This window comes from Colossoma macropomum, unplaced genomic scaffold, assembly GCF_904425465.1.
Source record: "Colossoma macropomum unplaced genomic scaffold, Colossoma_macropomum, whole genome shotgun sequence".
NCBI classification, from domain to species: domain Eukaryota; kingdom Metazoa; phylum Chordata; class Actinopteri; order Characiformes; family Serrasalmidae; genus Colossoma; species Colossoma macropomum.
In genome coordinates, this window is record NW_023494803.1 from 41,315,552 (window position 1) to 41,331,459 (window position 15,908).

Consider the following 15,908-nt stretch of genomic DNA (forward strand, 5'->3'; position numbering starts at 1 on the left):
CGAGCTTTCTGCTTTTTCACTCCAAAAATGTGCAGAGTTTCTGTTTTGCTCCTGGAGGGCGAGCAGGAGTTTTTTATGCTATAATTTAATCACACCGAATTTACATTGCAAAGCACCGCGTGAGTTTAAGCGCTGAATCCGCGGCTACGCAGAGAGGAGATGTAATTAGGGTTTGGGGCATTTTAGAGGCAGAGTAACGCCTGCTGGAGAGAAACTTAAATGAATATAAATGTTACATAAATGAATATAAATGCACCAAAAAGCCACTGATCTCAGAGTTCATTTAATTAAAGATAAACACTCACATCTGTAGTTCATCTTATAGCAGCCCTGTAATGAGATCTTTTAAACACTGTGATTTAATGTAAACACAGATTTGATCATATTTGGAAGTGATTATTTGCAGGAAGAAAAAAACAAATAATGTAATCTGTACTCAGTAATGTGATTTTGTTGATAAAGCAAGTGAGCAGCTTATCAGATTACAGAGAGTAAAATATTAATAGATCAAATTGCTATCAATAATTTTCCTCTTATCTAGCTTTAATAAAATAGCTATCAAGGTGAATTTGCAATATTCTTAGAGTTTTATAATATATTTAATAAAGATACTGTAATGTTCAGTAGTAATGTGTATTATGTTTATAATATGTATTATGTGGTATTATAAGTTATCTTCGAATTGTATAATACATTTACAATGTTATTATACATAATATTCAGTAATATAGTGTGATCTTATATAATCCTATATATATGCATGTATATATATATAATGTGTGTGATATTTAATAAAATAATTATCTGACTAATATAGTCTAATAATACAATAACATTTTCTGCAGGTATGTTTTTGTATTTGTTATTCTGATGGTATTGCAGACTTATATGATAAATAATTACATTAACAGTGTTTCTATGCTCAATATTGAATATTAGAGTGCAAAATAGAATATAAACGTCAATACATGGTTAATACAAATAAGAGAATTAGCTGTGCTCTTTGTGTTCTTTGGTAATTCTCATATATTCTAGTTGAACATATGAGCACATCACAGTTCTGATCACTGACTCACGCGCAGCTGAAAAACATCAGCAGCCTCAGATACCTGTTAATGGTTGCCATGGAAAGGCAAAGAGAACAGCCAGTGCCCGTTTCTCTCTCTCTCTTTTCTCTCTCGCCCTCATTCTTTCCTTCTTTCTTTCTTTCTCTCAGGCAGAAAAACAGTCTTTTATAAAACCGAGGACAGCAGCATGAGGTAGCCACAAACGGGCGGTGCGCCTAGGGGCCGCAAACAGTTTTTGGGAATTATAATCGCTAAGAGCTGCGCTAGAAGAGCTGATTAATATGCTAAAGCAGTATGGGTAAAGGTAATGTACAGCAGAAGCTTCTCTGAGGGACCACAGACTTTAAGGTTCACTGAAATTATCTGCAGTTTTATAAACGTAACTAACTAGCTACTCAGTGGACTGAACATTTCGGAAACAGGCTGTTTGTTTACATTTTTGTGGAGATCTTTAACAAATGATCTTGTTGTTCTTCACAGGGACAGTAAGCTGACCATGCTGCTGAGGGAGTCCCTGGGGAACATGAATTGCCGGACCACCATGATAGCCCACATATCCTCTTCACCCAGCAACTTCTCAGAGACACTGTCTACTCTTCAGATTGCTTCTCGAGTGCTCAGGATGAAGAAGAAGAAGGCTAAAGTAAGCGTGGTATGGCCCAGAACTTATCTGTATTTTTCACCCACACTCTTAAAAACAGTTTCCTTAACAGTTCTTGGTTTAGACATACATTTCTGGACAAAACCTGGAAAGGTTCTTCAGGGAACCAAAAGATTTCCATCAAGTATTACATAGTACATTGCCCGTGCTTTCCAAAGGGGTTCTCAGAAGTGTGGGGACACCTAGATATTCAAAATGTCTTCAGAAAATCAGCATGTTTGTCAGTTTGCAACACTAACCAGGTTTATTTTGAAGAATCTAAGATGTGCATGTAAATTACTAAAAATCAGTTAATTAAGTTTTAATGTACTACCTCATGTATTTCATGTCCTCATTGTGACATTAGCATGAAGATCTTTCAGGTGTTTGGGCCAAAATAACTTTAATATGTGCTTTTAATAATTGTTGGGAAAAAAAAATTGTGTAATCAATATTTATGCCAGACCTGCTCTTCATACCAAGGAAGACGTGAGGCTTGAGTGTGAAGATAAATAACCTTTGCAGAAGTTTTTCATAATTAAATGCAGACTAATAGTGAATAAATCAAGAGTTCCTTTTCAAAAGAAGGCAAGGTTTCGAAATTAGTGTATTTGTTATACACATTAATATGCATAGTTTGTTGGAAATCTGAAAAAAACTGTTTTTGGCGTTTTGCAGCAGTACACATCCAGTTCTTCTGGAGGGGAGAGCTCATGTGAAGAGGGGAGGATGAGACGCCCAACCCAACTTAGAACCATCCACTCCAGGAATGTTGTAGACTCCGAAATGCCGCTGTTGCACCTCTCCAGTGACCCTGATGACTATTCCAGCAGCGAGCAGTCCTGCGACACCGTGATCTATGTCGGTCCTAATGGTTCAGCACTTTCAGACAAGGAGCTAACAGACAATGAAGGTCCTCCAGAGTTTGTGCCAATTATCCCATCTATCCATAAGAATAAGGCTGACCAAAGCAATGCCGCATCAGCATCTCAGCAGCTGCAGGCAGTTTCAGCCCTAATCCAGTCCTCACAACCTCTCCAGCCTCTGCAAGCCCTTCATTCACAGTCACTTCCACCTGTGCCTGAAGAGGGCGCAGAGTCCGGCAAGCAGGAGAAGGACTGTCTCAAATGCAACACGTTTGCCGAGCTGCAAGAGAGACTGGAGTGCATCGATGGAAGTGAAGAGGTAAACAAGTTTCCTTTTGAAGAAGTCCCTACCAGCAGAGTTCCTAAAATTGAGCCTCTTCCAGCTCGAAGCCAAGAGGTTAAAGGAAGTTCTCCCAAGAGAATCTCTAATGACCAGCAACTTGAGGAGATCCGAGAGGTGGTAGAAGAAGCAGAAATCGCACAGTCTATTATAGAAAGCCTGACACAGTCTTCGATAAACAGTTGTGCACTCTCCACCAGCCGGAGCGTGACCGGTAGCAGTGGTGTTGGACAGCTCACTCCCCTTCAGAGAACCAAGAGCTCTAGTCTGCATGACAGCAGGGAGTCCATTAGTGGAGGTAGCAGCAGTGAAAGCAAACCTCGTCCTATGGGTTCTCCAAGGCTAGGCATCGCCAGCCTGACCAAAACATCTGAATACAAACCTCCCTCTTCTCCATCCCAGCGCTGCAAAGTGTACACTCAGAAAGGAGTAATGCCCGGCACGCCGCCCCATTCCTCGCAGAACCTGCACAGAGATTCAGGAAAATCATCCACTGAATCTTTGCTCCAGCCTGAGTCTAGGACATCTCCTGTGGGCATGAGCCCTCAGGTACTGAAGCGTTCCTCTTCGTCTAACAGTTTGGGATCAGCAGAGACACTATGTGATGATGTGCCTCAGCTGCCTTTGGACAGCAAGAAGAGCACCACAGTCACCTTGCAGCAGCCTTTGGAGCCAAATGGCAAAGATGAGTTAGTGTTCACTCTGGTGGAGGAGCTGACAGTCAGTGGAGTGATGGAAAACGGCAGGCCAACCAGTATCATTAGCTTTAACAGTGACTGCTCAGTACAAGCTTTAGCATCAGGTTCACGGCCGGTCAGCATCATCAGCAGTATTAGTGAGGACCTGGAGTGCTACACCAGTGCAGTCTCCACTACTACTGCCACCATCTCAGAAGCCAACATCGCTAAGTTCCTGCCTCTCAGCAGGGTCGAAGGGGAGGTGCTAGCCAGCCGACGGTCCTCCATCAGTTCCTGGCTTAGTGAGATGAGCACAGGCAGTGATGGAGAACAGTCTTGCCATAGCTTTGTTGCACAGCAGTGCTTTGGGCAAAATGAGGCATTAGCTGAGGCTCAACTTCTGGAAATTAAAGAGGAAGGGGAGACTGACGAGCTCACAGAGCAAAACATCCAAGAAAGTGAAACTGATCTCTCCAGTGATGTGAATGACAAGGGAACTCCAACCCGAGACAAAATGGGCAAGATGTCTCCTACGATGGTAAAAACAGCTGTCACCATTTCTAGTATTCAAACTTTATGTGCCTCGAGTGGCTTTATCCCTTTCAAGACTAATATCACAGTTCAGCCTTGTGTTGTCGTAAAGCCGATTGTTCAGGATCCACCCTGTGTATCTTCACCTACCAAAAACTCTTCTCTCAAAGATCCCAAATCCCCACCAGTTCCCATCTCGAGTGAGATCAACTTTGATGACCCCTGGATGAAAAGGGAAAGTGGTGAGGAGTCCAAACCTAAGGAACTTGTCTGTGAGGTAAAACCAGAGAAGAGAACATCTGATTCTGTGAAGAGCAAGTGTCTGGTTGACAGACACAGCTCAAGCAGTGGTGAAGCAGCATGCTCTCCTGATTCCTTCAAAAGGGTAGTGGATGGCTGTGAAATGGTTGTCAGTGCCTCAGAAAGCATCACTCCAGTGTATTGTGCAGACATCCTCAGGACTGGCAGCCTTCCTAGGGGATGGCATCGCATCAACAAGCAGGATGGCCTGGATGATCCTTCCTATCGCTTCACAAGTGGAGAATATAAAAGTCTTGGCGTTACTACGTCCACTCCCTGCAGTCCTCGAGCCACTCTGGAGAGGAGAGGCTCATGTGGAAGGCAGGGATTCTTCACCCGACAGAAGGGAATCCCACCCCTTCCACCTGTGAGGAAGTCGAGTCTTGACCAGAGAAACAGAGCCAGTCCACAGCATAATCCAGCAGGAAACCAGGCTACAATCCAGCACATGTCTTTCCTGGGCAGTACACCTGAAGACCTGGGTGGCAATGGAAAACAGAAAGGAGCAAATATGGAGAGTAGCAGACTCTTCAGTGCCAAACTTGAGCAGTTGGCAAACAGGACCAATTCCCTCGGGAGATCTCATGGAACTCATTATGACTGCCATTCCCTGGAGAGAGCTGAGAGCCTGACCTCTGTGGGCCTTAAAGCAGGTGTAGCAAGAGATAGTACCATGCCTAGAGCTGGCAGGAGCGTCACCCGCAGCTCCATCTCTTCTCCTACCAATGGACCAAATGGCAACAACAATGTAACCCAGTCACCCAAAGCCAGCCAATCCAAAATCTCAGCAGTTAGCAAACTCCTTATGGCCAGCCCCAAAGCCCGAAGCCTTTCAACGTCTAGCACTAAGACTTTAAGCTTCTCCACCAAGTCTCTCCCACAGTCAGTGAACAGGAGCTCCAGCCTGCCACCTAATGGAAAGAACCCAAACCAGAGTTCCTGGTCAACACAGTCCCTCAGCCGCAGCAGGGGATCAGGACTCGCCTCAAAGCTGCCTCTCAGGGCTGTAAATGGACGAATCTCAGAGCTGCTGCAGGGCAGTGGCAGCACCCGAGGCGGAAACAGCCGAGGTGCCTCAGACACCGAGGAAAGAGGAGGAACGCTCCATGGAGAGGACAGACCAGTGGTCCATACACTTCCCTCCCCATACAGCAAGATCACTGCCCCGCGACGGCCCCATCGCTGCAGCAGTGGCCATGCCAGCGACAACAGCAGTGTGCTTAGTGGAGAACTGCCACCAGCAATGGGCAAGACAGCCCTGTTCTACCACAGTGGGGGCAGCAGTGGCTATGAGAGCATGATACGTGACAGCGAGGCCACTGGAAGCACGTCCTCAGCTCAGGATTCTATGAGTGAAAACAGCAGCTCGGTCAGTGGACGTAGGAGTCTGAAAAATTCAAAGAAAAGAAACAATACTGGTAAGCAGGATCTTAAATCTTGATATATATTTGGTGGGATGGAGATGGAATGGTGCTAGCTAATGCTAATGGCATTAACTTTGGCTACATAGCTAGCTAACATTTCCTCAGCAAGGTCTTTACAAAGTGTCAATTTCAAAAACAGTAGTTGACACATCAACATGTCATGCTGAGTGAATTTATCCTCACTTGCAAGAGTAAAGAACTCATTAAACTGTGTTTTTGTAACTGACACTTTCTCAGTAGTGTTGACTTTAAATGTTAGCATACATTTTCAGCAATTTTGCAGCATTTTTGTTAGCAAAGCATAATATTTTAGCAAGTAGTCAGCAAAGATAGAGAATTTCCAACTGAAAAAACAAACGTCGCTCAGCGCCGCCCTCTAAAGGCGTCATTAACGACCATCAAATAAACAACCGTCGCTCGGCGCCGCCCTCTAAAGGCGTCATTAACGACCATCAAATAAACAAACGTCGCTCAGCGCCGCCCTCTAAAGGCGTCATTAACGACCATCAAATAAACAAACGTCGCTCAGCGCCGCCCTCTAAAAGTGTTATTGCACTTTTTGTTGTAGACATAAAACCCATATTACATCAATGAAAACATGCTGTATATCTTATTTATATTATTTATATAGATTTGAGGGTAAAGTGTCGCTGATCTGCTGGTTCAGATGCAACCTTTGTTGAACTCGCTTTAGTCACTGCACACATGTTGAAAAATGAACGTGAACAGTTTTATTTCCAGAGTTTGTGATGTATGAATGATTAGTGCTTTCTGGTATACATACCATTCCTTTGCAGTTTCATATTTCAGCGTGAATCGTCCTGCGCAAAATCACATCTTGTCACTCGCGTGTAAATATTAATGCTGGGAAAATCAAGCTAAAATAAAAGCCTCCAGCTCATCTTAACTCTCCACCCACACACTCACGCCTGAGTGCTCTGCTATGATAGCGATCTTGAAATAGACAGACTGCAGTTGACAGAGAAGGTTGTGGGTGGTCTCTGACTCTTTAGTGCTGCTCCTGCTTCTGAACACGTACCTCCCCCCACTCGTTTCCTCGGGCAGAGCGCTCTCCCCATTTCGCTCGGCTGCAGACCTCTGCCATGGGGACCGGCTCCTCCGACTGTGAATTTAAATCCTACCTCAGCGCTCGCTGAAACAACAGCCACATTCACTTTCCCCTCACGCTTCAGAACCAGGCCATTACATTACATGGCAGTGAACTGCGAAGAAAAGCAGAATTCTAATCATGTTGCGAACGCTTGAGCGGTCAGGGACGCCGGCCGAGAAGGTAGAGCCCACGGCCGCTGGAACATAGAGAAGAGCTTAGCATAACGAGTGAAATGTAAACGCTATCTGCGGCTATACCTTAAATCACCAGCCTCTTTCTCTTCATTGCCCTTCAAACACGCTGTACAGATGAACAACCTCATGGACGACCAGCGATGACTGGGAGTTTGACCTTTATGCCCCTTTCTCACACAAAGGGACAAGAAGGAACCATTAATATTACCCCAGTCGCTGTGTTTCCAGTCAGATGACTGATAGTGCTGCAGCTGGAACTGTCAATTTGTATGCAAATGTGGGCTGTGCTCTGGCAGGATCGGCTTCATTCCTGCACTCGGGCCAGATAAGCTGCTGCTGCTGACCTGCTGCTGCCTGGCTGGACCGTGCCGCCAGCATAAGCTCTCAGACTAGCTTGCAGCTAAGCACCATGGCACAGTTCCCCTGTTTGACTTTGGTTTATTTTTAACACAGCCCAGAAGTGCATCGTACACAGACTTGGGGCCAAATATAACCTTCCAAACTGACCTAAAATACAGTTATATTAGAGTTATCTATATGGAACAGACAGAGTTCTGTTAAACTGTCCGGTAAAATATGAATTCTGAACTAGCCCTTTTCTCTTTGATGCCGTTTTTTACCTTGATGTTTAAAGATTTTATAGTGCAAAAACAAACAAAACTTATTTGTAAAGTGGTCTTGAAATATTTTAAAACGGACAAAACAATAATGTATGTATGTATCATCGCTGTCAAAACAGAATGTAATGGAAATGAAATGAAATGTATGAATTTTTTACCCATGATTTGAACATTGTGTCAAAGCTTTATGATAAACAGACCAACAGAAAAAGTCTATAATCTAGCATAAGATCTTTTTCCATTATCTTCCATTAAACGTTAGGGATGCTTTTTTTCCTTCTAATGTGATGTAAACATTTTGAAGACACACAGTTTTGTTCCAGCAGAGATGATGTGCTGTTTGTTTGCTGTTTTTACTGAACTATTCTTTATGTTTGGTGTCTGAAGTTTACGTCTTCAGTTTTAGCACTAGAGCTACGAGGCTAACATAGCTAACAAGTACATTAGCTTGTTACCCCATCAATTAGCATGATTATCTGGAGTGCTAGAGTGGGATTGTCTAGATTACAGATTAGGAAAAACCCTTCTGATGATGTGTGAAGATGGGAGGACCTTCTGAAAAACCTCAGTTGCTCTGGTGTGGATTTTTCAGGCTTTTATTTTGAAATGTTTTGATTTTGTTAGCTGGTGAATGCAGACAGAGATGTTATGGGGTTTTTGACAGGTTTTATCAGTGGTTTAAATATGTTTCTGAACCGGTTTTGTAGCTTTTAGTCTCAGTTTTACAGGTCTGTCCTCATTCAGAGAGAGAGGAGTCGGGGCTTGTATGACTGGAAATAACAGCAATGCCAAGATGGCCGTCAAGTGCGGAGACTTTCTAATAAGGACTTTTGTTGCAGAAGGACAGCAGATCACTAACGTTACTGCTGTCAGAGCTGTGTGTGGTTTTACAGCCGTTTATCTGTAATAACTGTGTTCAGACGATCGTTACAGTGGAGAGAATTAATTACTCAAACCACAGAAACGACTCGTCAACACGCTAACAGCTAACGTTAGCCTGGCGCAGCGCTCTGCCCTCAGCTTGGCTCCTCTTCTCTGGCTGAAAGGGTTAAAACTCGTCTCTGGGCTTCATTTAGTGCTGAATAAAGACAGAATCTCTGATTTCTTCATACCTGAGTTTGGTAATCCAGGTAAACATGCTAGCCTGTGTTTTTAGCCTGTAGCTCAGTGGCTAGGCTAGTCAGGATTGGGTGACACAACAGGGATTCCTAACAGTTGTGTGATGTATTTGAGTGATGCATGCTGGGTATTGTAGTGAGAAAACACGAGTGAAAACATATATAATTGTGAATTCTGTTGAACTGATGTGGTTAAAGGGATATAAGAGGATTACATAACACAACAAACAACACTAAAGTCTAGTTTTAGGCCAGAATGCTCCTTTATGTCGTGTCTAATAGTCTTGATGATGCGGTTTCTGACTCTGCATGACTCACTGTTTCATATAAACACAGACTAAAGTACATTAGCGTAGCTAAAACCATAGCAGCCTGAGTTTTGTTCGTATTTTTGTCTGTTTTTATTGTGTAATTTGATTCCTTTAATTCTCGGGTCCTGATCTTTGGTGTTATTTCTCCTTTAGGGACTCAGAGACGCCGCGTGATTCCTAACCTGACCCTGGACACCACCTCCCCTGTGAGGAAGCCAATCATCAGCCCCGGAGTTCGCTGGGTGGACGGTCCACTGCGACCCAGCCAGAGAGGCCTGGCTGAACCCTTCGAGATCAAAGTTTATGAAATCGATGACGTTGAACGTCTTCAGAGGAGACGAGCTGCCAGCAATAAGGTACTGAAATTAGAACGAGTTCAACTGTGTAGTTTCAGCAGCAGTTTGAGTGTCTGATCTCAGGATGATCTCACTGGTTCCTGTTGTTTCCTCAGGAACTGGTGTATTTCAGCGCTAAGCTGAAGATTCTGGAGCATCGGCAGCAGAGAATCTCTGAGGTTCGGGCCAAATACGATTGGCTGAAGAAGGAACTGGAGCAGACCAAACAGCATCTGATGCTGGAGCCTGAAAAATGGACCACTGAATGTAAGTTATGCAGTTTGAATCTGAATGTAACTTAAAACGATAGTTTAGTGAAAAAATGAATGTAAACAATTTCACCCTTAGCACAAATACAGTCGATCACCCGAGATGATTTGGTGTCTGGAGTGTGGTTCTTTAGTTTTAGCTCTGGAGATATGAGGCTAATGTAGCTAACAGGTAATGGAAGCTTATAACCCAACAATTAGCATGGTGCTGACTGCACACCTAAATCATTAAACACTCAATACAAACCGTGTGGAGTTGTTAAGTAATCTCTAATAGACATTCTTCATTTGATTTCCAGTCAAAATGGCCATTTAGCACAAGGTACTGATGTTTCAGGAGATGTTTGTGAGAAGATTAGATATAAATAATCCACTTACATAAGCAAGGAGAAAGGGAAAAAACAGGAGTTTCCAAAAGTTCCAAAAATGATTAAAAGCTACATCTAACAACCACCTGGAAGAGCTGGTCGACCCCAAAACTGCCCCCATCAGATAAACAGCACTTAAAGCTTTCATCCCTGAGAGAGAGGAGAAAATCAAGCTGCTTCAGATCTGAAAACATCCACAGGTGTTTCTGTCCATCCTTCCACTGTGAGAGGACGACTCAGCGCTGTGGGTCTGAAAGGATGTGTAGCTGATCAAGTAGAACCTCACTGAGAAAAGAAGAACATCTGCACTAGAACATCAAAGTCAAATCCATGAGATGTGGACTGAGGTCTTATAGACTGATGAGTCTAAATTTGAGACCTTTGGAAGTGAAGACAGTATCTACACCACCGAAGAAACGAAGGACTCTTGGAACCATCAGTCAAGCACAGTGGAGGACCAGCTGAAGTTTGGGGACATACAGAGTTGGTTATTTGTTTTTGATTGAATGTTTCATGAATGCTGATGAGTACAGAACACAAACACATCATGAAAAAACCCTCTAGAAGTAATTCACTCTACAGCGAGATAACCACCCCAAGCACACTGCTGAGAACAAGACGTGTTTATCAAACAGAGCTGCTGGTGTTCTCAGAACAATGGACTGACCACCCCAGAGTCCAGACCTCAACATCACTGAATGTGTTTGATTACTTCAGAAAATCATCAACCAGCTTCTGAGACTGAACTTTGGAGCTGCAGATTCTTTGAGGAACTGAAAGTGAGTCTCCTGAACAGAATGGAAGCTGGAATAAAGGGCGAGTGACTCACTGACTCACTCAGCTGAGGGTAGATGTAGCTGCTGAGGATTCTGAGTCATCTGTTAAATGTTTTCTGATTTTTTTCTGACGCTGAAAAATGAACAACTTCTTGACTGGAAATTAAACAAATGAAGGGTGGTCTCTGACTTTTGCACAGTTTGTGAACTTTTGTTTTTATCTTTTAAAAGTGTGTAAATGAGCTGCTGTTAGATGTAGCGTCAGATCTCTGGTGTTTTTGTAATCTTAGGCTTGTTTATGGTTAGACTTTCTGAAATACAGACTACTGATGTATAAAATGTGAATTCATAAATGATTTATGTGTTTTATATAGGTTTGTTAGTTGTCACCGTGTCCTGAGTGTCAGTATCATATAATATCTAGTACGTGCAGTAAGACGTCCTTCCCTCTCCACAGTTGACCTTCAGCAGACGTTTGAGGTGGACTCTCTGGAGTATCTGGAAGCGCTGGAGTTTGTGACGGAGCGGCTGGAGAACCGGGTCAATTTCTGCAAAGCCCACCTGATGATGATCACCTGCTTCGACATCACCTGCCGGCGGCGGTAGAGCTGAAAGTTCTGGTTTCTGGATTAGCGAGGATCATGGGAAGTCAGAAGAAGCTTTAGGGTGTGCGTGGGTGTGAGCGCCACTGAGACGACGGCCGAAACGAATGAGAACTAAAAAATAAATAAATAAAAGACTTTGTATTTTTCTAAAGTGGATTTTTGGGTGATGGGAGGGTCATAAAGATGGACTGAGAAAAGCAATTTCCCCCAAAAACAACAAAAACAGGACTGGACAGCACTTTTATCACCGAGCGCTAGCAGTTAGCGGTTAGCAGTTGTAAATATGGTTTTGCTTGCTTGCTTTTGAACAAGGCCTGATGAGAGGCGTACACTGCCATGAGTGTGAAAAGAAAAACAAACAGAGAGAAAAAAGAAGAGTAAAAAGGACAACAAGTGCCTTGTGACCAATTCAGTATCTTAACGACTTCATGTATTCGTGTACAGATGGTGCTAGAATTAAATACACGTAGATTAAAAGAAGAAAAAACAGTAAAACGTGAAAAAACCTAATGAAAACGGCTCGTTGAATTCAGTGTTTTAGCTCTGTCTGGGTTATTTGTACTCGTATTGTTATACTCTCGGTAAACGCAACTTGTTACGTGTATGTTTTCTATTATTTTTTCTATTTTGAAGACAAAGAGGCCACACAGAGCGGAGCGCGCTCGATGAGCTGTCGCTGCGAGAGATCAGAGGAACGCAGCTCATTGATCTCCTGTGGTTGTGCTGATGTGTGCTGTAGTGTAGGGCCTTGGGCTGGACCATCAGAGGCAGCGGGGGGCTAAAACAAAGCCGGCCACAGGGACCACCTAAGCAATGGACCCGCGCTGTACCTATGCAGTTTGATTTCTACTGTTTCTGGCAACTTTGATGAACTTTTATCCTCAAAAAGCCGTGATCTAACACTCAAATTCACCAGAATAAGAGTCCTCCCTTCGCTCTGTGTGGTCTCCGTGTCGCGGTGCATAGAACTTTGTTAAAAACCTGAAAGAGAATCTGTTTATATGGTGCTTGAGGCCGTTTCAGCTCTAAATGTTTCTATCTAAATACGTATAGCCTGTTTCTGATACTAACTGAAGACTGTACACCCGTCTCTCCGTCGCTCCTCGCTCTCCACACCTGGGGAGGTCACGCTCTTTGATCTTTGACCTTCTGGCCGTGTAACGAATGAAGGATGATATTTATTTTCTAACCTCAGGAGGCCTGTACGACAGAGTCGCTTAAAGTATATAATTTATTATTTACGCATAACGCTCCACAAAATACTATGCATTAAACTGTACAGTAGCTGAATCCATGTCACATATAAATATATACATATATATTACACTTCTGTTCCTTTTTCTATATGAGAGTTGTTGTTTTTTGTTTTGCTTTATTCCTTTTTTTTCTTTGTTTGCAAAATGCACCAGTCACCAAATGGTGGGAGATTATGAATATGAATATGAATATGAATATGAATGTTGATGGTACGTTGATTTCGCTCCTGGTTGATCATCTATTGCAGCTTTTAATCCATTAAGAAATTCAGCTGGAACAAGTGGAACATTTTTAGCGCTAGTAAACAATAAAATTTGACGTGCAGAAATGATCAAAATTCTAATTTTGAATTTCAAAATATAATGTAATATATAATAAGACTTCAGTTTTCACAATTCCTGATTCATTAGAACAGGAGGATCAGTTTTCTCTTTTATGAATGAAATTTGAAATGAAATGTAATGAATCTAATGCTAGTTGAATTTTAGTACAAATTAAATTTTGACAGAATTAAACATCCGTTTGTTTGTGGTAATTTAGTTTCTAATTGTCAGACATTTGAGCTGATTTCTTACTCGTGAAAACTGAATTGCACAAAATTGTGAAAATTCGATTCTTACAGAAATGTTTATTGTTGTTTTAGTAATGATGCATTTGGGAAAAGCCATTTTTACTAGTGATAAATAACTGAAATCAGGCTAAAATGTAACCCCTAAAAATTTGAAATTTGATGTTTTACATTAAATTTACCACAATAGTAGTGATGAGACTTTTACTTGTTCGACTGAAACTCCAGCCGGTTGAAAGCTGAGGCTCTGAGCTGTGATCCTCTGTGTGACGTCCATGTAATGCAGTGTTTCATCATCATGGCTCTGCGTCTCCAGGCGTTCCTGGACTGCTGGGCTGAAGCGCTGTGGGACGCTCGGAGGAGGAATCCTGTATGTTGACGCTCCTTTTCTTTTGCTCGAGTTGTTGTGTTGGCAGAACGTTTATCAGGCGTGAAGCTGTTTCTCATCACGCCACGTTTTGGTCATCGTAATCATGTCTGGACTTTAGGAGACGGTCAGCTCGGCGCTCCGTGGTGTTTCTGAGGAGATGAACAGTGCAGCAGTGTCAGTGTTTGTGTCCTGTTGGGAAAACGTTCCGGTCGGAATGAGGCTCTGAATGACGGATGATGGTCGGATGTAAATAAAGAATGTTTTTGAAGTGGTACGAGATCCTTCTGCCTCTCTGTGTCCATCACAGCTACCATTAAACACACAGCTGTTCAGTCTGCTTTGTTGTACACTCACAAAGAGGTGGTTCTTCAAGGGTTCTTTAGTAAAGACAATAGTTCTATGTAGAACTATGAACACTCAAGGAATGCTTTGCCTGTTTAAATGGTTCTCTGCATGGTGAAATGGTTCTTCAGATTGAGAGAATATGTTGCATACAGTTCTATATAGCACCAAAATGGGTTCTGCTATTCCAACAAGCTTGACATCATAACAATGCTATGTAGAACTATATTCAAAAAGGTTCTATGTAGAACTATGAAAACTCAAGGAACGCTTTGCATGTTTAAATGGTTCTCTGCATGGTGAAATGGTTCTTCAGATTGATGGAGAATGTGTTGTATATGGTTCTATATAGCACCAAAAATGGTTCTGCTATTGTTACGATGTCAAAACTTGTTGCATTAGCAGAACCTTTTTTGGTGATATATAGAACCAGGGCGTTCTATATAGCACCAAAAGCACCAACAAGCGCCAAAAAGAGTGCAGCAGTGTTAGAAATGTAATCCATGCACAAACAAAACAAACAAAAATGTCAGCAAAGTTTCAGTGTTTCCAGTCCATACAGTCCATATGTGCATCAGGGTTGTGATGTCACAACCACGAATATGTTTACAGAGCACAGATTATACTGATTTCTCACCACAGACTAGACAGTTAAGTAATATTACAGTGTTGTGTAACCGTTAACAGTAATTGTTATGACAGATGTCATCATTTGTTGTCATGACGACTAAATTAATCCTAGAAAACCTAGATAAATTGCATCTGCCAAACTGTTACAGCATCCAACACCGTAATATTACTGAACAAAATATGTCAAAACAACTCATTACAGCAAAAGACATCTGCTATAACATGTTTATAGTGTGTTTATATCATTGTAATATAGTAAGGTTCAACTAAAGTCTTATCAAACTTTCTTAACTTTGAATATACATTAATTGGCTTGTAAGATAATGAGTTACTTTTATTCCAGGTCATCTGCAATATTTTATATTTATATAGACAGACATAAAGACAGATAGAGAGACAGAGACAGATAGACAGACAGACAGGCAGGTAGTTGGTGTAAATATAACTGTACAGGTCAGTGTGTCAGACCCAGATGCAGGCTGAAGTCCAGATTTAGAGTAATTTTCTCTTGTGATAAACAAGTTTTCCACCAAGTAATGTCGTTCCTTTAGAGTGTGGTATTGATTTCAAGCAACCCTGGACTGAACGAGGAGATTGTTCAGTCGCCCTTCGCTGTGCACTGAGGTTATTTCATGAATATAAGTTTTTGTTGTATAACAATGAACATATGATAACGCAGCACTGTTTAATGCAGAAACCTTCACTTTATAAGAACTTTTTCATCACCAGATTACAACCACTGGCCTTATTTAGCACCAATCCAGCGGCGCCTCTTCTCACACTGGGGCTGAATCTCAAACGGCTCGCTGCTCCCTACATAGTGCACTAAGTAGGAGTTTAAATACTGGATCCTGCAGCCCAACAGAGCAAAATACAGCTAATAAACAGTCATTTGGGATTGTATTTAGGGAGTACGGAGCCGTTAGAGACTCAGCCTGGGTTTGACGCGACTTCTGACTGAAACAGGAACATTTGAAGTGTGTAAAACATTCAAGAGACATTTTTATTTGTTTATACTGCAGTTTTACAGTTAATCACACCATAAGTGCTTTAATTTGAGCCTGTAATATTAATGATGGGGTTGTTTAGCATGTTTGCTATCTTTTAGCCTGTTGGCTAGCTGACCAGCCTGGTTCTAGTTAAGAACATAAGTCGCCAGCTGCTCAGTTTGAACAAAAAATGGGTTCTT

The 15,908-nt window shown here is 42.2% G+C and overlaps 1 protein-coding gene across 2 annotated transcripts in view; it reads left to right on the top strand.

Annotated features, from left to right (window-relative positions):
• kif26ba (kinesin family member 26Ba) overlaps positions 1-11,757 on the top strand; it is a 126,404-nt gene extending 114,647 nt beyond the window's left edge. For both annotated transcript variants that reach the window (XM_036593107.1, XM_036593108.1), the window contains exons 11-15: positions 1,548-1,719; positions 2,386-5,839; positions 9,353-9,555; positions 9,651-9,801; positions 11,405-11,757. In XM_036593107.1, the coding sequence (XP_036449000.1) occupies positions 1,548-1,719; positions 2,386-5,839; positions 9,353-9,555; positions 9,651-9,801; positions 11,405-11,553 (4,129 nt within the window). In that variant the 3' untranslated portion in view covers positions 11,554-11,757. The remainder of the gene's footprint in view (positions 1-1,547; positions 1,720-2,385; positions 5,840-9,352; positions 9,556-9,650; positions 9,802-11,404) is intronic.
• The last annotated feature ends 4,151 nt before the right edge of the window (positions 11,758-15,908 follow it).